The sequence below is a fragment of the Helianthus annuus genome, chromosome 13 (genome assembly GCF_002127325.2).
Source record: "Helianthus annuus cultivar XRQ/B chromosome 13, HanXRQr2.0-SUNRISE, whole genome shotgun sequence".
Lineage (NCBI taxonomy): Eukaryota > Viridiplantae > Streptophyta > Magnoliopsida > Asterales > Asteraceae > Helianthus > Helianthus annuus.
Genome location: NC_035445.2, coordinates 132,782,447 through 132,802,294, shown reverse-complemented (window position 1 = coordinate 132,802,294; position 19,848 = coordinate 132,782,447). Strand labels below are relative to the sequence as shown.

At 32.7% G+C, this 19,848-nt stretch overlaps 2 protein-coding genes and 2 long non-coding RNA genes across 5 annotated transcripts in view; 2 read left to right on the top strand and 2 right to left on the bottom strand.

Moving 5' to 3' along the window:
- The window catches only part of LOC110899374, a 49,615-nt gene that overhangs the window by 7,055 nt on the left and 22,712 nt on the right, over window positions 1–19,848 (top strand). The window lies entirely within an intron of this gene.
- Window positions 300–1,543, bottom strand: LOC110899372. The gene is made up of 2 exons (XM_022146258.2): window positions 1,020–1,543; window positions 300–897 (listed from the first exon to the last, which is right to left on the bottom strand). The coding sequence occupies exons 1-2, from the start codon at window positions 1,218–1,220 to the stop codon at window positions 571–573; spliced, it is 528 nt and encodes a 175-aa protein (XP_022001950.1). The 5' UTR covers window positions 1,221–1,543; the 3' UTR covers window positions 300–570.
- LOC110901744 lies at window positions 2,045–6,034 on the bottom strand. 2 transcript variants are annotated; one of them, XM_035982511.1, is made up of 8 exons: window positions 5,512–6,034; window positions 5,278–5,310; window positions 5,119–5,190; window positions 4,402–4,479; window positions 3,538–4,307; window positions 3,155–3,421; window positions 2,401–3,047; window positions 2,045–2,311 (listed from the first exon to the last, which is right to left on the bottom strand). In XM_035982511.1, the coding sequence occupies exons 4-8, from the start codon at window positions 4,457–4,459 to the stop codon at window positions 2,113–2,115; spliced, it is 1,941 nt and encodes a 646-aa protein (XP_035838404.1). In that variant the 5' UTR covers window positions 4,460–4,479; window positions 5,119–5,190; window positions 5,278–5,310; window positions 5,512–6,034; the 3' UTR covers window positions 2,045–2,112. The 2 variants fall into 2 exon arrangements, with proteins under 2 accessions (XP_035838404.1, XP_022004226.1); XM_022148534.2 differs by lacking the exons at window positions 5,119–5,190; window positions 5,278–5,310; window positions 5,512–6,034 and having other exon boundaries at window positions 4,402–4,567.
- LOC110899375 lies at window positions 6,355–9,858 on the top strand. The gene is made up of 5 exons (XR_002570226.2): window positions 6,355–7,102; window positions 7,855–7,942; window positions 8,039–8,277; window positions 8,812–9,461; window positions 9,542–9,858. It is a non-coding gene; the product is annotated as an uncharacterized LOC110899375 (long non-coding RNA).

Below are 19,848 nucleotides of genomic sequence, written 5' to 3'. Positions count from 1 at the left end.
GGTAACCATATGGGGTTCTCAATGAGTAGAGGACCCGACTGTTGAGCAGGGATGTCTCGATTTGCAATCCTTGGTGTGTGTAGGGACATTGGATGGGGTTGTGTAGGCATCCCACTGGGGGGACCACTAAACGGGTGTGTGTAGGTACCCCCAACATATTTTGGGGTGCACACTTTCGGGTTAACTTTCCACACTTTCGGACATGCATTAACAACGAAAGACACCCCAAACATATTTTGGGGTGCAGATAACATAAAATAAACACATCACAAATTGTACACAAACACAGGCATACATACGCGAACGCACCTCAAACACAATCAATAGACATGATATGAAGCATTATTTAATACATACAGTACTCAAAATTAAAGGTACCATCCAACATATTCAATTAAAACATTTCATACTTCAAACATAAAACCCAAACTTGAGTTATCAACAGGTCCTAAAATAAAACTCGAAAACACATTGCAAAAAAAAAAAAGAAAAAGAAAAAAAGTTTAAACCATCAGGTTTCCCAAAACAGTCATTATGCCACGCAAAAACACTATAACCGTTATTATACTACTACTTCACGGTTCCTTGTTCTTCAATAACCTTCGCAATGTCACCGCGTAGAATGTTAGCATCTGACAAAAGGATCTTCGCCGCATACTTCTTTTTCAAACTTAGCAGTTGTTGCTTTTGTTTAGCACCCCCCAAAGCGAAGCCACATTCGAAATTTCTTTCTCTCTTGACCATGTAGGTCTCCATATGCCGCATCATGTAGATACCGGACTCTACATAGTTGCCGTATGTTGCCCACCTTAATTTCACCCATTTGGGTGTCTGGGCTCTAATGACACTTGTCTTCACATGTCCCACCGATTGTAGATAATTCGCAAAATGATGTCTCTGCCAACACAAAAAAAAATAATTAAAACAAAAACCCAAAAACAACGTCATCTTATCATATTTTCGCAACATCATAACACAAAACACATGTATATCATTCATGCTAATCTTTTTTGACTAACCACTTTCAAAACTTTCTCATTCATGTCCTGCACATGCTTCTCATCTAGTTCCCTCTCAGCCTTTTTTAATCTTTTTTTTGTTTTCATATCAATGCTGTCGACAACGAAAATTGTAGGATTCTTCAGATCAAAACAAACCAGGAAATAATGCATCGCCAGCTGGATCGGGAAGAAAACTAAGTCATAGGTAGCTAGGTTCATTAGTGATTTGTCTCCATTCACAGTTAGGAAGATACTTCGTTTTATCTTAGCAACAGCTCTATTATCTTCAATTCTACTGAATCCCACCCCAAGTTCACTTAGCGGCAAGAAAAAAAAAACCAAAACAAAAATAATAGGAGTGATTGGTCAATCAATAAATTATACATGTTTATATACAAATTAATTTTTGCGCGTTCGATGCATTTACTATTTATATTTATGAGGATAACGCTTTTTAATGTTCTATGTTTGTACAGTTGGAACGTGCGATTTCGGCGATCCGTACCTGGTTAGGTCCCTACACACAACGGGTAACAACGCAGGGTGTTCGCAAAATCAATACTTTGCTGGATCTTAACAAAACACACTACTACATTGGATCGTGTGTTGGCTCAAAACTTACACAAGACGTCACTAGACTAGTTGTGCACAACCTCAAAACTATCAGCAGTGATTTGACTTCATATTACACAATTTATACATATTTGTCTGGGGTATGCGCAGTGAATGTGTCCCTACACATCTAGGTAACGAGCCTACGTCACCAGGTAGCAAACCTACACCACCCGCATGGGCTAACTTCAGGGAATGTACCAGCAGCCTCTGGACCCAGTTGGAATGTTCGACTTCTGTGAACTGTCCCTGGATATATCCCTCCACCGACCAGGGGTAACACACAAGATGTTAATAAGTATGGCCCATTTTTGCAATGTGTAAACCGTACTCTGTATAGGGTACGTGTGCGTAATATGAAATCCACACTCTATATATAGGAAACTAACCAACTGTGTTTTTAACATGCTATGTTTGAACCCTAACCCACATGAGGCCCAGGATTAAAACAACCATTCCATATGATGACACTATGTTCGACAAACAGGTTACGTATGTACTAATCACTAATACTTACAAGAACAGAGCATCCTATAAAGAGTCTGTATTCTGAATCCGGGCTTCGCGCACCCTCCTCGTGGTTCAAAACAATCGACCAACAATCAATGACATTGTTTTCAACCACCGCATTTGGCTGCAAGCTCTCAAACAAACCACGGACTCCAACACGTCCATCCCTTGTGGAGAAAATCACCTCCCTGCACCAAAACCATAAAATAATTCAAAGGACTAGATTTCTCAAAACGAAACATTAAACGAAAGTAGTAAAAGCAGGTTGGAATCAAACCCTTGCTCTCCTGATATACGCCACAGATACTCCCACACTTTTTCTTCTTCTTTATGCTCAGGGTTGTTGATATCAACAACCCTATTCTTATATGGCGACCTCAGTAAGTTGCTTACACGTGTGATCCGTTTTGATTTCTCACGTTTAGCTGCATCCTTACTGAGCCGTGCCATAACAACACTCAAAGGTATATGGTCATCATCTTCACTTTCCACACTTTGGTGTTGCCCACGCGTTGGTGTGATGAAATTAGCATCACACATTACATCCCCCTGCGTAAGTCCAAGGCTGAAGGAAGGTTCACATGTCCCATCAAAAAATCCATTTCCACTATTGAGGTGTTTCTGCACCAGACTGTCAACAGTTTTGCAAATGTTGTCAAAAGATGTTGGGTCGGTCCAGAACTGTGATAATGGTTCTTCATCAACCCCCATCAGCTCCTTCCCTTTGGATATAGACTCATTTCTAACTTCATTGGATTTATTTCCATCGGGTCTCACAGAAAACAAATCATCGTATTTAGATGATATATTTATGATGTCTGAATTTTGTGGATTAGATCCTAAGGCTTCCTTTATGACCATCTCAAATTCCATCTTGTACCGAGACATAGCCGACATGAGATCATTCAACTTTGACACAAACCCCTGCGCCATGCACAATATAATTTACTAGCCTGACATTACATATTTTGAATACAAAAAAAAAAAAAAAAAGAAAACAAAAGAAAACAATGTGGTCTTAATTATCTTACCAACACTTGGGCTGATCTACGGTCCAACTGATTCATACGAATATAATGTTCTTCAGTAACCTGTCCCTCTGATTTCGCTTCAGATACTTGAGCAGTGCCTGCTCCACATTCAACAAATATCTTCCTGGTTTCTCCTCTCCCAAATCCTCCACACTGTATTTCAGCATGTTGTCTTTGTTTAAGTTTATTCATATCCCAATCAGCCAATGCAATCTTTCGTCTTTCAAGCGGCAACCCAGAACAATTTGTGCAATCAACATATAACAGCTGGGATGAGATTCATGACAAAAAAAAAATGAAAAAAATCTTGTTTAGGTTCCATTTAACTTTTAAGCAAGACAAAAAATAAAAAAAAAAAACAGATATGAAAAAAAAACAGTTACCGTCAGAATTGTAAGAGGACCAGCGAAATAACTTTTTCGATCGTCCCGTACCCAATCGTCCTTACACTCAGCTATTGTCTTGTATATAAGAGAACACCAATCTAGTTCACTAATATCTCTTTCCTCCGTGAAGTAGGGGAGGAGGCACATCTTGCATTTCCCGTTTTTCCGGCAGTTAATCATTATGCTTGAGAACAGCTGCAGAAAATCAACCCTAAACATCCAATCAGCAACTTTGTGTGTTTCTAGTCGCTTAGCAATATCACCGGGGCTCACCTCATCCCTCGGATAGTGAGCTCTCCATAGTTTGCTCATTGCTTTATCAGCTCTCTTATCATCAATATTATTCATCCACACCCCACCATTGGGAACACCAACTAACTGATGTATCGCCTCTTTGGTAATATCAATCGACCCCCTCTCCAATTTAATACACATCCTATTTGTATCCAAATTGTCCACGACGTAGTGTCCCAGCTGTCCGGGTATACCGTCAACGGTAAACGACAACATCTTCCCAAACCCTATATGTCTTACACAATCTTTTTGCTCCGTAGACAACTTTTGAAGAGCTTCATAAAGCGACTTAGGTGATGATCTCGTCCGTATCTTATGAGGGTACTCTCCACCAATATTTATTTCACCCTTTTTCTTCCTGTCTATTAACTTTGGCTTTTCATGTTTTGGTACTAACATCTTGGGGACGGTTTCAACAAAATCATCATCTTCCACCATACCGTCTGACGCAGGTGCAGCCTTCTGAAGGACACCTACATTAATTTAAAAAACGGTCCGCATAAAATATAAACAAATGTTTAACACGTATACTCGAAACAGACTAAATGCATGATCAGGAAGTCATACCTTTTGAAGGCCTATTACCATTAATCAGATTTCCCGAGTGGTGCCTCTTTCCTAACATACCGGCTTCATGAACATCCACTGTCATATTGTAACAACGTGCGCAAAGTATAAAATGCCCCGCAAACAGACCATGTATACCACCATTAACATTACACCATTTGACACACAAAACCCATACAGATAAAACATATTTTTATTACACCCTGGCATATTGTTGGTTGATTCAAACATAACACATTAAACAAACCATACACAAAACATATTTTTTGCCTACACCCACTGTCCTACATTATAAACATATACTAAAACTTTCTATTACTCAGAATCAAACAATAAATGCCCCTCTTTTTCCACCTTCCCCTTACCAAGCTGAGAATAAAATATAGTAACCTCGTGCACACAAAAAATAAACACCTACACAGTATTGAAAACAAACAAACACATGATCAAGCATCTCTTAAAAACCAAAAAGTTTTCCTACATCATATACAGTTACTCCATATAGTCTGATTTTTTTAGAAGAGATTACGTACACACCTAATATATACAGTTACAAAACATACAATCCGAGTGAATTCCAGAAAATGATAAACCTTATACCCCCCCCCCACCCCCCCTACACAATAATCACATCAACTACTAATATATGATCACACAATCAACAAATATGAATCCGTAAACATATGTGCATGCCAGTTTCTGACACAGATGCAATACCAATTTTTTTTTATGCCTTGCCCACGTTCACACTGGCAGATTTGATGTTTCCAATCCTTGGGCTTTTCCGAACTGTAAATATTAACCACACGTTATATAACAAACATTGCAACATGAGTAACTATGAAATATATGTACATATAAAAATAAAAAACTTACTTTGATACATATTTCACACTCCAGAAGTGGAACCTAACATTAGAGCAAAAAATAAACCAAATTTTAGGAAAACATTTTTCACCCTCAATATGTCGAACCAACACAAAATTGAACCTAAACCTAAACGCGTATTCTGGAAACTAATCAACATTACAGGAGAATACATGTACATACAAAATAAAAATGAACAGGATGCAATTAATACACAATGAATGTTCATATATATGTACCAACCTACACAACGAATCCGTCAACAGCTACACACACAGGTTTGATAAATAATGATTGGTAGTGGTGTGTGTCATCTTGGTAGTCGCGTGGGTTTATATACAGCTCTTCAACCACAAAACAAAATCCTCTACCATTAGGGGTTTTGATTCCACCGTGATTGTGTGGGGAGGAAATCATGGTAGCAAAAAATAGGGGAAATTCATATTGCCCAAATATAAAAGTATTTTATGCATGATTCCCCCAAATCAATCCTTTTAATTTCACTGCAAAATCCCGCGTGGGATATATTGAGGAGCATACTTATATACAGGAAACACACTACACCTTTTAATCATCAAAAAAGCCCTCTCTTGGGTACATCAATTTACTGCAGAAAATTCAGGTCCCTACACACTCGATGCATGTTACGAACCTCTTCAGCAATGAATCTTGAATACCTGCACATACTGTGGAGTTTGAAGAGATTGGATGTATCGTCGCCGATCATGGCAGTATAGAGTTTCGACAGAACCAGTGTAGCATCGTCTCTGACATTTTCGGGAGAAATCATGATTATGTTTATGCCGGCGAGTTCTTTGAAGGGAGTAAATCACGGTGCTTGGTTGTGTTGAATTTTGTAACTGTGAAGTCTTAAATAATTGATACTACACAAATTGTCTAATATACCCTTTTAATTAAGATACTTGACCAAAAAGATTACACTATTCACATAAATGCCATCATCATTCACAACCATAGATCAAATAAATGGATGACTAAGATCAATTCTAATTTGTTCTTGAAAGAATAGTCTTCTCAAATGATCCTTCCCCTATATATATATATATATATATATATATAGTGTGGGGTTCATTGGGGAACACCAAAAAAGTGGAGAACCGGGGAACACCCTTGGATTAAGTTAATCAATGGTTAAGATTAGATTAGATTTGTAAGGTTTAAAAAACACGGAGGGGCATATTTGGAATTTATGAAAAGTTTTAATTAGGTCGCTGGAGAGTATTACGTAGTTCGCCGGAGAACTCAACCCTCTGCCACACGACACCCACTGATTCTTTGCTTCCGGCTTCCAATTCCGTCTCTTTCCGGCGGTTCAGAGATAATCGGATATGTTAATTCTGATTTCGATCTCGATCTCCTTCCGGCTGTTTGAAAGATGCTTAGATTTGTTAATTCTGATTCCGACATTGTTCCGGCGGTTTAAGAGATGATCAGATCTGTTAATTTTGATTCCGATTTTGTTCCAGCGGTTTCAAAGATGAACAGATCTGTTAGTTCTTCCATTGTTGGTGCTTAAGATGATCAGGTCTGTTAATTCTATGCTTAGTGCGTGATTAAGTGATTAGATTCATTCGTACGTTGATATACAGGTATTCACCGACGATGATCTAGATTTTAGTTAGTTTTTTCAAGTGAAATTCGTGTTGTGGCTCATTGATCTGAAATATTCTTGTTAGATCTGAAGTGAATTTTTAACATGTTAATTGATATTTTTATTCTCAACATAGACTACAGTGGCTTTAAATGTTACTCAAGAATCTAACAGATCCTTGAAAGTTCAATTCAAGCTACTTACAAAGTCTAGTACATACAGGTATATTATTTGCTCTTATGTGAATTTAGATTTCAACCTTTTAGTTTTAGTTTTGTTTAACTTGTTTATTAATTTGTTTTTGCTATAGTATTTGTCATATGAAAAAATATTTTAAACATACATACGAATAATTATATTTTAGTTTTACTTTTACTTTTGTTTAACATTCTATTTTTTAATCGAATATATATATTCGATTAAGGTATATTATTTGCTCTTGTGCATCTATTTTAGTTTTACTTTTATTTAACATGTTAAATAATTATATTTTTAAAGGAGATTGAGACAGTAGTTTGAGTTTTCAAATAGATGCATGATTGATTATAGAAATATCATTTCGGTATCTACATTCTATTTTTCTCTTAATTGAATATATATATATCTATTAGAAATTGAGACAGTAGTTTGAGTTTTCAAATAGATGCATGATTGATTATAGGAATATCATTTCGGAAACATTTCTGTGGATAGATACGTACATGTCTGCATACATATTGATCAGTGTTTGTTTAATTTGAAGTTTTGATGGAGATTATACATATCTGCATACATATTGATCAATGTTTGTTTAAAAGGACTAAGTAAATTGTTGATGGTTTTACATGTTAAAACCGACCGGTTAAGTGTTTCAATCATTATACATGTTAAATGTTTAAATTCGCATGATTTTTAGATATAAGAACCTTGTTTATAGATTTGTGACGAATTTTATTATCTTTCATTATTTTTGCAATTGTTCTTTTGATGCACAGAAACCGGATTCATGTGCGGGTGAGCAAAACGCTAATTCATTGGTTGATTTTTAATCGAAAACAGATGAACTTGAGGATATGTTGAGAGGTACTTCATTTGCTTTTGTGATTCTGAACACTTCATTGATCAATGAGAATGATTCATATATTTATTGAGCTTTATATTATACTTCCTTGCTTTCAGGGAGAAGAAGAAGCAAGAAGAAAGAACCGACTGCTTACTAGAAAACTTACTCACTAGAAAGAACTGAGCCTCAAAAGCCACACACAACAACATATCATCACTGCTGCTGCTCTGTTCCTTACACCATCGTCACCTTCGAATTCCCGTCGTCGTCATCGTCGGCCCTGCTGCTCCGCTCGTTTCACCCAGACGACAACAACAACAGCCGTCACTGCTGCTGGTCGACCACCACCACCGCCGTAAGATCCTGAACATATGTTATCTGTTTAATTTCTGTGATTTAAGTATGGCTTTACTTGTTGCTTTTGTGTGCTGCTTTTACACATGAAATTATTATGAACTGATGTAGAGTAGGTTATATATCATATGATAGGGAATGGTGTTACTGATGTAGTTTTGTATCAAAATTAGGGTCTTAGGAGGTTTATATGCAAAGCAATACATGGGATGTAGGAAAGGTTTATATGTGAAACAGATATATATATATATATATATATATATATATATATATATGTATATATATATATATGTATATATATATGCACCTCATGTAGTTTTGTACATAGACGTCTGTCTCGTGCTTTGACTTTTGGGACCAAATGTCTCGGATTAAACCAAGATGATAGGACGAGATCACACCACATCTTCTTGAATATGAGAATTATTTTGCTAGTGTCGTTGAGGGACATTCAAGAAACATGGTCACATAATGTTCTTTCTTATTTCAGTTTTTAATTTATTTATGGACTAATATCTTTTTTTATCATTAGTAGAATCTCGTGGTTGAGAATAAGGGGTTTTGTCACATGGTTCCATCATCCATGCTTAGTGCATGAATCAAGTCCATCTAAAGCTGCATTAGAGTTAATATATGAAATGGTGGTTCAGGAATCGGGTCAAAATGTGGATTACACCCAGGACTATCTTAGCAATGTAATCCAGTTTCCTTTCTAGTGAGTAGTGACCAAGGGTACAGAGGTAGAGTTAGCCGAGAAAGCACACACGAAATCTTGCAGAAACTTGTAGAGGTTGACTTTCTTCTCAAACTCAACATGACCGTTACTTTCAAAATTCCCATTTTCAAGAAGAGGTATCTTTCTTGATTGGTTTCTTAGCCATCATTGAGGCGCTCTATATTGACATTACGAGGGATGCTCATGTTACCAAAGAACAACATAAACCATATGTTGTGGTTTTTGTGGGAGTTAATGGAGTAGGAAAGTCTACTAATCTTGCCAAGGCATGATCACCAGTCACTTTCAATACTTCATGTGTTTATAAAAGATAAATTAATTAGGAATGCAAACATGTACACGTGGTGTAGTGGCTGCAGGAGCATGATGTCAATGTCATGATGGCTGCATGTGACACATTCTGTTCAGAAGCAGTTGAGCAGCTGCGTACTCATGCACGTAGGCTCCAGGTATGATATTGGCCTCTTGATCATGATATTGTCATGCCTTGTAACTATGATACTAAATTAAAATTACGTTTTGCTTGCAGATCCCTATTTTGGAAAAGGGTTATGAGAAAGATCATGCAATCGTTGCTAAGGAAGCAATTCAGGAGGCTACCCGAACGGGTCAGACGTTGTTCTTATTGACACAGCTGGTTAGATGCAGCTTTAAAGGCAATAAAACTATTTATAATATTGTTTTCTTCTTGTAATTATGTGTATTATGTTTTTATTTGTGTATAAACTTTATGTTATTACAATCTGATCTGAATCATGTGAAGTTTGCATATATATAATATTCGATTCAGATTAGTTGTGATAAGTTTCTAGGGTTAATAAAGCAAGAATTGCGATGTTAGATAAATATAGATAAATTTAACATGTTAAATGATAGTTTGCATTGATCAACTAGATTCGATTCAATTTTGCTTACCAAATTATATATCGAATTTCGGATTAGAGTTCAAAATATGAAAATAAAGTTTTATGTGGAGTCAATATAGGCTCAAAATATTAAAATAAATAAATTTAACATATTAAATGAGCGTTTACAAAGACCAGTTAAACTCTATTCGACTTTATTTCACCAAACATGTGAAAAAAAGTTTTTTACGATAAAATTTAACATGTTAAATGAGAGTTAACATTGATCAACTAGGTTCGTTTCAACTTTATTTGATGAAATGACCTATTTAATTTCGGATTAGAGTTTAAAATATTAAAATAAAGTTTTGTGTAGAGTCTATATGGGCTCAAGATATTAAAATAAATAAATTTAACATGTTAAATGGGCGTTTATATTAATCAACTAAACTTGATTCGACTTTGTGTGACCAAACATGTTTAAATAAGTTTTGTATGATAAACTTCAACATGTTAAATGAGAGTTAACATTGATCAACAAGGTTCGTTTTAACTTTATTTGACCAAACATGTTAAAATAAGTTTTGGACCATAAACTTTAACATCTTAAATGAGAGTTTGCATTAATCAACTAGGTACGAGTCAACTTTTTTTGACCAAGTTCTATATTGAATTTCGGATTGTAGTTCGAAATATTAAATTAAAGTTTTGTTTGAAGTCTACGTGGGCTCAAAATGTTTAAAAAAATTAATTTAACATGTTAAACGAGTGTTTCATTTATCAAGTAAATTCGATTTTATTTTACCAAACATGTTAAGACAAGTTTTGTTTGATAAACTTTAACATGTTCAATGAGAGTTTGAATTGATCAACTAGATGCGATTCAACTTTATTTGACGAAATTATATATTGAATTTCATATTAGAGTTTGAAATATTAAACTAAAGTTTTGTTTGCAGTCTATGCGGGGTCAAAATGTTAAAATAAATAAATTTAACATGTTAAATAATTGTTTGCATTGATCAATTAAGCTCGATTTGACTTTATTTGACCAAACATATTAAAATAAATTTTGTATAATAAATTTTAACATGTTAAATTAGAGTTTGCATTAATCAACTAGGTTCGAGTCAACTTTATTTGACCAAATTATATAATGAATTTCGAATTAGAGTTTGAAATATTAAATTAAAGTTATGTTTGAAGTCTATGCGAGCTCAAAATGTTAAAAAAATTAACATGTTAAATGATTGTTTACATTGATAAACTAAACTCGATTCGACTTTACTTTACCAAACATGTGAAAATAAGTTTTGTATAATGAGAGTTTGCATTGATCAATAAGTTTCTATTCAACTTTATTTGACGAAATTATATATGTGAAAATTATTATTTTTTTATTTACAACACATATTAATCTGAAACAATTATTATTTTTAAATAAATCAATATAAAAAATTAAAATTATCAATCTATAATTTGGTGTGCTCATATTAGATACAACACATATCAAATTATATTTCATATTAATCCGAAACATTTATTATTTTTAAATAAACCAATAAAATATATTTAACATGTTAAGAAAATATTTTATTATGTTAAAAAATATTTAACAAGTTAATAATTTATTTTTTATTAATAAACAAATATTTAGTCTTTTTATATTATTTAACGTGTCATAAATATTCTCAATGGTATATTGTCGGGAAAGCTTCTAACCTTCTACGATGTGATGTATCTTAGATCTAACACGGATCACTCGTGATCTAGGAACCATGGTGATACAAGACTTACTTTGCGATTAATAATAATTAATCAATATAATTCGTTGTGCTTATATGAGATACAATACATAAAGTTGAAAAATCAAATTATATTTCATAGTAATCTAAAACAATTTTTTTTTTAAATAAACCAATAAAATATATTTAACATGTTAAGAAAATATTTTATGATATTAAAAAAATATTTAACATGTTAAGAATTTTTTTATTTATAAATAAATTTTTGGCTTTTTAAATTATTTAACGTGTCATAAATATTCGCAATGGTATATTGTCAGGAAAGCTTCTACTAGGTGATTTATCTCTGATCTCACCCGGATCATTTGTGATCTAAAAAAAACCATGGTGACACAAGACGTACCTTGCGATTAATAAAAATTAAAATAATCAATCTATAATTTGTTGTGCTCATATCAGATATAACACATAAAGTTGAAAAATCAAATTATATTTCATATTAATCTGAAACAATTATGGTTTCTAAATAAACCAATAACATATATTTAACATGTTAAGAAAATATTTTATTATGCTAAAAAATATTTAACAAGTTAAGAATTTATTTTTTTATTTATAACCAAATGTTTAGTCTTTTTATATTATTTAACGTGTCATAAATATTCGCAATGGTATATTGCCGGGAAAGCTCCTAACCTTCTACGATGTGATGTATCTCCGATCTTACCCGGATAATTTGTGATCTAGGAAACCGTGGTGACACATGGCATACCTTGTGATTAATAAAATTTGAAATAATCAATCAATATAATTCGTTGTGTTTATATGAGAGACAACAGGTAAAGTTGAAAAATCAAATTATATTTCATATAAACAATTATTTTTTTAAATAAACCAATAAAATATATTTAACATGTTAAGAAAATATATTATTATGTTAAAAAATATTTAACATGTTAAGATTTTATTTTTTTATTTATAAACAAATATTTAGTCTTTTTAAATTATTTAAAGTGTCATAAATATTCTCAATGGTATATTGTCGGGAAAGCTTCTAACCTTCAACGAGGTGATGTATCTCCGATCTCACCTGGATCACTCGTGATCTAGGAACCATGGTGACACAAGACGTACCTTGCGATTAATAATAATTAATCAATATAATTCGTTGAGCTTATATGGGATACAACACATAAAGTTGAAAAATCAAATTATATTTCATATTAATCTGAAACTTTTTTTTTTAAATAAACAATAAAATATATTTAACATGTTAAGAAAATATTTTATGATATTAAAAAAATATTTAATATGTTAAGAATTTGTTTTTTTATTTATAAATAAATGTTTAATCTTTTTAAATTATTTAATGTGTCATAAATATTCGCAATGGTATATTGTCAGGAAAGCTCCTAACATTCTACGGGGTGATTTATCTCCGATCAAACCCGGATCATTTGTGATCTAGAAAAAAAAACTATGGTGACACGAGACGTACCTTGCGATTAATAAAAATTAAAATAATCAATCTATAATTCGTTGTGCTTATATCAGATACAACACATAAAGTTGAAAAAATGAAATTATATTTCATATTAATCTGAAACAATTATTATTTTTAAATAAACCAATAACATATATTTAACATGTTAAAAAATTTATTTTTTTATTTATAACCAAATGTTTAGTCTTTTTATATTATTTAACATGTCATAAATATTCGCAATCGTATATTGTCGGTAAAGCTCCTAACCTTCTACGAGGTGATTTATCTCTGATCTCATCTGGATAATTTGTGATCTAGGAAACCACGGTGACACATGGCATACCTTGTGATTAATAAAAATTAAAATAATCAATCAATATAATCCGTTGTGCTTATATGAGATACAATACGTAAAGTTGAAAAATCAAATTATATTTCATATTAATCTAAAACAATTATTTTTTAAATAAACCAATAAAATATATTTAACATGTTAAGAAAATATTTTGTTATGTTAAAAACACATTTAACATGTTAAGAATTTATTATTAATTTATAAACAAATATTTAGTCTTTTTATATTATTTAACGTGTCATAAATATTCTCAATGGTATATTGTCAGGAAAGCTTCTAACCTTCTACGGGGTGATGTATCTCCGATCTCACCCGGATTACTCGTGATCTAGGAACCATGGTGACACAAGACGTACGTTGCGATTAATAGTAATTAATCAATGTAATTCGTTGTGCTTGTATGAGATACAACATATAAAGTTGAAAAATCAAATTATATTTCATATTGATCTGAAACAATTTTTTTAAATAAACCAATAAAATATATTTAACATGTTAAGAAAATATTTTATTATATTAAAAAAATATTTAACATGTTAAGAATTTTTTTTATTTATAAACAAATCTTTGGCTTTTTAAATTATTAATGACGTAACCAAAATCTAATTCATGCAGTAATTCTCTGCACTAAGTAGATAAAATCATTCGGAATAGCCCCACTTGAGCCACCCCTTTTTGGGATACACATTCAAAAACATTCTTCAAAAGTAAAAAATGATGAGCAAAGAAACCTACAGAATAGTTAACACATGCAATGCACAGATTGGAAATGATTGTCAAAACATACTTGCAGGGAAACCTGTTTTTCTAGAGTTGTGGAGTCTACACCTTCGCGAGTTTTTGACTATTAATATATAAACAAAATCTAATCCTCGTCTAGACCAGACATAACTGGAATTCAAGATTCCATTTGACCCGACTAAATGTCTATTTTGGCTAACAATTTCATTAATATCTCATCTATGAATTCAAGATTCCACCTGATTCTAACAAATGAACTGGAGCACTGCCATCTTCAATAAGAGTCTTGATTTCTGAACAAGTCAACACATCATCGAACAGAATCCATTAAAGCTTTTGTCACAAAAAAATTAAGCAATTTTAGACCAATAAACCCATATAGGCCTTTCTTTTATAGTCTTATAAGCAAATTAAAAGCTATTTTATGTTGAAAACCTGAAACAGAGGCTAATAGAACAAGATTCCTAAGTATGGACTAATAAACGAATATATAAATGGCAGTGTTGCTCGTGGTAAGAATGCAACAAAACCAAGGCAATGGGCTCAAGAACGATTCATAGACATGTATGCATGTCATTTGTATACAAGAAACACTACAAACAAAACATATCACAAAACATTCTAAATCACACCATCACAAAATAAAATCAACAATAATTAGCTAATAACTTGTTTATTTGTTGAAAACATGAAAAGTTTGAAATCGATCTATCTCTTTTTTTACAGCAAACGAGAACAATTTTATTACACCAAAAGCTTAGCTAGCTGCTAAGCAAAAGTATAACAGAAAATAATAACACATGACCAGCTCCAAGAAACATAAAGGACAGTAACCATGTAGCCGAACTCCAGTCCCCTAAATTCCCTTCAATTATCCAAAGAAAAGCCCCACATCTCGGACACCTCCCTTCCTCGATCGTAACCCCCGAGCCACCAAAGAATCTGCCGTAGCAGTCCAGTCTGCAGCAGCCCTCCAGACAAAAAATGACTTTTAGCTCTGCCATCGAGCTCCATTTGAACTGATGACCCTTCACCACTGGATACATGCTATCGTTCAGATCCTTCCTCACTTTTTTAACAGAGAAATCGATAACCATTCCACCCGACTTCCACCACCAGACATCGTTCTTCTTTGAATATCCTACAGAGCAAGAACCTCCAACAACTGATTAAATTCCGATTTTTCAGTATTTGTAGACGCCCTTTTCTAGCCCAAATCCTAGATTAAGCCTACCCCACCCTTTTGTAACACTCCATCAACATAACCTTTTTATACCAACTAATACTGAAAAGGCTAGGAAAACGATTTTTAGACAAACACCCTTAATCCAAAGCTTGTTCCAAACACTGAGTTGCCTTTACCCGATGGTGTACACCAGATAAACAATCAAAGCTTTCTATTGATGTATATAACCTAAGTAGATAAATATCGTATTTAACATCTTAAATGAAATTTAACATGTTAAATTTTAAGTTTACAGTAGAACAAAATCAAAACCTAATAATTTTTTGAAACATGAATGTGGAAACAAGCAAAACTACTAACAATAAAAACTGCTAGTGTTCTATTTGGATCAATAACCACTAAAATTATATCAATGACAATTATATATAAACCTAAGCATCGACAACTACAATATAGATAATCCATAAACAACAAATTTGTAAACATTTTAGGGCTTCAAAGTTAAAACATAACAATACCTCATTATTTTTACAAGCTAGATCAAACGAATCTTGTTTCGACGGCAATCACACACTTCAGACTAAACCAACAAACAAATTGATAAATACATACGACAATCACACACTACAGACTAAACCAACACACAAATTAATCAATACATACGTCAATCACACACTACAGATACAAATACAAACAATTATACATACGTAGTGAGAGAAATAACAGAGAGAGAGAAAGACTGAGGCATTTTACCGGTGGTTGGTCGGCCGGAGGAACGGAACGAACAAAACGAAAAACCGAAAGAGGTTGATCTTCAGTATGTGTGTGTGTATTAGAACCATGTATAACCAGGCGGTGGTTCGGATTGCACAAATCATTTAGAAGCATTTCAATTTTGTTGACTCGGAACCTACTTCGGAGATCCAGATCCGTAAAGCAGCACAACATGAGTTCACTTTCAAACCCTAAGTTATCTTGATTCCACTCTGAAAATGTTCCGCTAGGTCGACAGTGGCAGATGAAGAGTGTGACGGTGTTGATTTCTATCGACGGTGGATGAGCTCGGGTTCCGATTTGGGTGGCGGTAGCGGTTGTGGTGGTAGTTCAATGGAGCTAGGGTTTGCAACTGAGGATGGAATTATGTTTTTAACACCTGCACTTAATGAAATATGGTTTGGACAAAAATGCCCCTGTTCCCCAGTTCCCCACTTTTTTGGTGTTCCCCAATGAACTCTTCCCTATATATATATATATATATATATAGGATCAGGATTATTTCAGAACTCTATATATTTTCAGAACTTGCAGAACTGATCTAGACCATTCAATAATATAATCAATGGCTCAGAAGTATAATGTCAATTTTGTAATTAAATCTAAAAGTAGGGAGATTGAATAAAGAAAATAAGGGTATTATAGGGATTTTAGCCTAAATTCTCAACTAACATCTTCTATAATTACTCATCCTCCCTTAAATCACGTTCTCTTGATATTTCTCTAGCCCTAATTCCACAGTAATTCCAAATCTCTATGAATTCTTTCTTTCAATCGATAAGCAGTTTCAAATAATGTAAGTTTCAAGCTTTTTGTCATTTTTATTCAATAAATAAAGTATGCATGTATAACTTATTAACTTTTTATTATTATTTGAATTTATAAAGATGTTGACATAAATGACAGTTCATCGAACCTTTTCTTGCTCATGATTTTTCGTTTTCTCTAGTCTATCAATTTTTTATTCATCAATCAATTCTAAATTAAATTAAAACCTACATAAATTAGCAAACTTTTTGTGCATAAGGACTTGTAAGTTGTGCTTTGGGTGTTTTCCAAAAAAAAACTTGATTTTTTTGTTTTAACCCAAAGGTTTGTACATTTTTCAATTTTAATCCTACATAATTTGTTTTTTTAACTTTAACCCAAAACTTTTTATTATTTGCAATTTAACTTCACAACTTTTATCAGTTATACTTTTCATCTTTCGCAAATTTTCGTTTTACGTATAGTTCTAAAATTATCAAGTTAATACGACGCAACGTGCATGTGTGGTTCAACGTTTTTACCTCTATTTTTCCATGTCTGACAGGTTCGTCGCAATACGCATATTATAGGTCGAGTCAGTGTTGGTTGTCGATGACGGTTGTGTGACATTAGTACTATTTGACACCGTTTTACGCCCCGCCGCACCGCGGGGTGTGCTTTGGGGATTTTTCAAAGAAAAAATTGTTACGCATATGGTTGTCGTAACGTTGGCTTTGGGGGTTTTCCAAAAAAAAATTGTTTTTTTTTACTTTTCACCCAAAAGTATTTCATAAATTACTTTTAACCCAAAACTATTTGTTTTTTTACTTTTAACCCAACACTTTTTATCTTTTACAATCTATCCTCATAACTTTTTTTACTTTCAACTTTGGTCCTTTATAGTTTTCATTTTCCGCAAATTTTGCACTCTATGCTTGGTTCTAAATTTTGTGACTTAACACATCACAGCATGCGTCTTTGGCTTAACGTTTTTACGTTTCGTTATAAATTTTGCGAGTTAACACGACGCAACGTGCGTGTGTGGGTGAACGTTTTTACATCGTCTATTTTTACCCCGTTTGACAGGTTTAACATAACGTGTGAGTCGTAGATCGACTTAGTTATAAATAAAGAATCCCCGCCGCATTGCGGCGGGTCGTAATCCTAGTTGAAGATTATTGTGTAAGTTTCTTAATGATTTTCATAAATGTCATTAAACATTTAGTTTAAATAAACCAATAACCAGTTGTAAATATTTACATATATGTAAATACTAGGTTATAACCCGTAAATACCCACGGGTTGTTACTATCTTTGTAAAAAAATAATACATACATATATATTAATAAATGAAAAATTGCATGATGAATAAGGTGGATGAATAAATGATAAGAACGTCTATATGAGTAAAAATTAATAAAATGTAATACTGAGAACAACAAAGTTCTCTTTTATTCATTCATAATCATAGCATAAAGAACACTAAACAATTTAAGCAGCACCTTCTTCATTAACTTCTTTTTTAACTTCTACTTTAACACGTCCAAGATGTCGTTCAGGAATACGGACCAAAGCTTCTGTCCCTCTAAAAACCATCATATCAAATTTTGACTCAGAAATCATATCGAAGATAATAAAGTGTTCATCTTCAATTTTCATGTCTTCTTTAATGCGATCCCATCCGGTAGTCATATAAAAATTGTCACCATGTTTTTCCATAACAACCAACCATGTACAGTTAGGAAAAGAGGTTATAGTAACATGTTTCGTAGGTAGTATGTTCTTCAAATTATGATGAACAAAAAATCTATCGATAAGCTGCAAGTAAAAAAAAATATTTTATATTAAAGAAAGTTTTATAAAATTTGTCAAATACCACTATAGTACAAACATAAAAAAATAAAATAATTACCAAATGATCTTTATGTTCAGAGAATTGTGATGTTTGGCAATGTAAGAAATCACCTTGAGCAAGTGCAAAATCTTGATAGAAGTATATCAATCTAAAAGTTAGACTACCTTCGTACTGAAACATAAGCAATGAATTCTTTGGTAATAGTAGTGACTGAATCATATTGAACCATCCGTCGTAAAAAAAGTATGAAGAACCTGCTTTTTCTAATTTTGACATTAAAAATTCTTTCATCAAGTGTAATGATTTGAACCATACCATCAGTAGCTAACTTGAAATCAGCTACCCAGTTGTGGTAACTCCTCGGTAAAATCTATATGCAAAGTAAGAATTAATACAAACATATAATAAAGAAATAAAAATAATTATAACATCAACATACCCAAGAATTCATCTTGTTGTTTGATAGAAAACGTAAAAAGCAGTTAAGCATCTTCACTGATAATAAAACATTGAATTGGATGAAGATGCTTTAGGTATTATTTATATTTATAAGAAAAAGTTATTTAAAGACAAATAATATGTAAAAACATGGTTATTCTATTTTCCGTATATAATGAAAATTGTTAAACTTTTATTACACATATTTAACAAATTTCTTTAAATATAGAGATACAAATCTATGATGCAATTATCATTAATAAGTAAATGTAAATAATTACTATAATTAAAAATCAACAAAAAAATGCAACCGTTTGTATTAGAAGATTATAAAATAAATAAATGAATGTTAACTTTATAGGTAATAGATATTTCATCATTACAATCTACATTTATCAACGCATCCATCAACTCACCAATCTTCATCATCTCTATTGCAAGAAAAAAAGTCTCCCTTCACCGTCGTTTGGATTCCTGTAAACTTCCTTCCAAAATCCAATTAGTTAAAGGTCGATTTTTTTTTTTTTTTTTGTGAAATTCAGCAATTAAACATGTTTTAGTTAGTATATGCAGAAGATACGGTGTTTTATATGAGACTAAATTGGTGTTAGACATGAAATTGAATTTTAGAGTTTAATCATCTTGAAGCTTTGATAAATTTGGT

Excerpts from the sequence above, each read along its gene's own strand:
- LOC110899372 (XM_022146258.2), bottom strand. The coding sequence starts at position 1,220 with ATGAACCTAGCTACCTATGACTTAGTTTTCTTCCCGATCCAGCTGGCG. Across the intron at positions 898-1,019 it reads ATGAGAAAGTTTTGAAAGTG|AGACATCATTTTGCGAATTA; the intron begins GTTAGTCAAAAA and ends TTGTGTTGGCAG.
- LOC110901744 (XM_022148534.2), bottom strand. The coding sequence starts at position 4,486 with ATGACAGTGGATGTTCATGAAGCCGGTATGTTAGGAAAGAGGCACCAC. Across the intron at positions 4,308-4,401 it reads TGGTAATAGGCCTTCAAAAG|GTGTCCTTCAGAAGGCTGCA; the intron begins GTATGACTTCCT and ends AAATTAATGTAG. Across the intron at positions 3,422-3,537 it reads GTCCTCTTACAATTCTGACG|CTGTTATATGTTGATTGCAC; the intron begins GTAACTGTTTTT and ends ATCTCATCCCAG.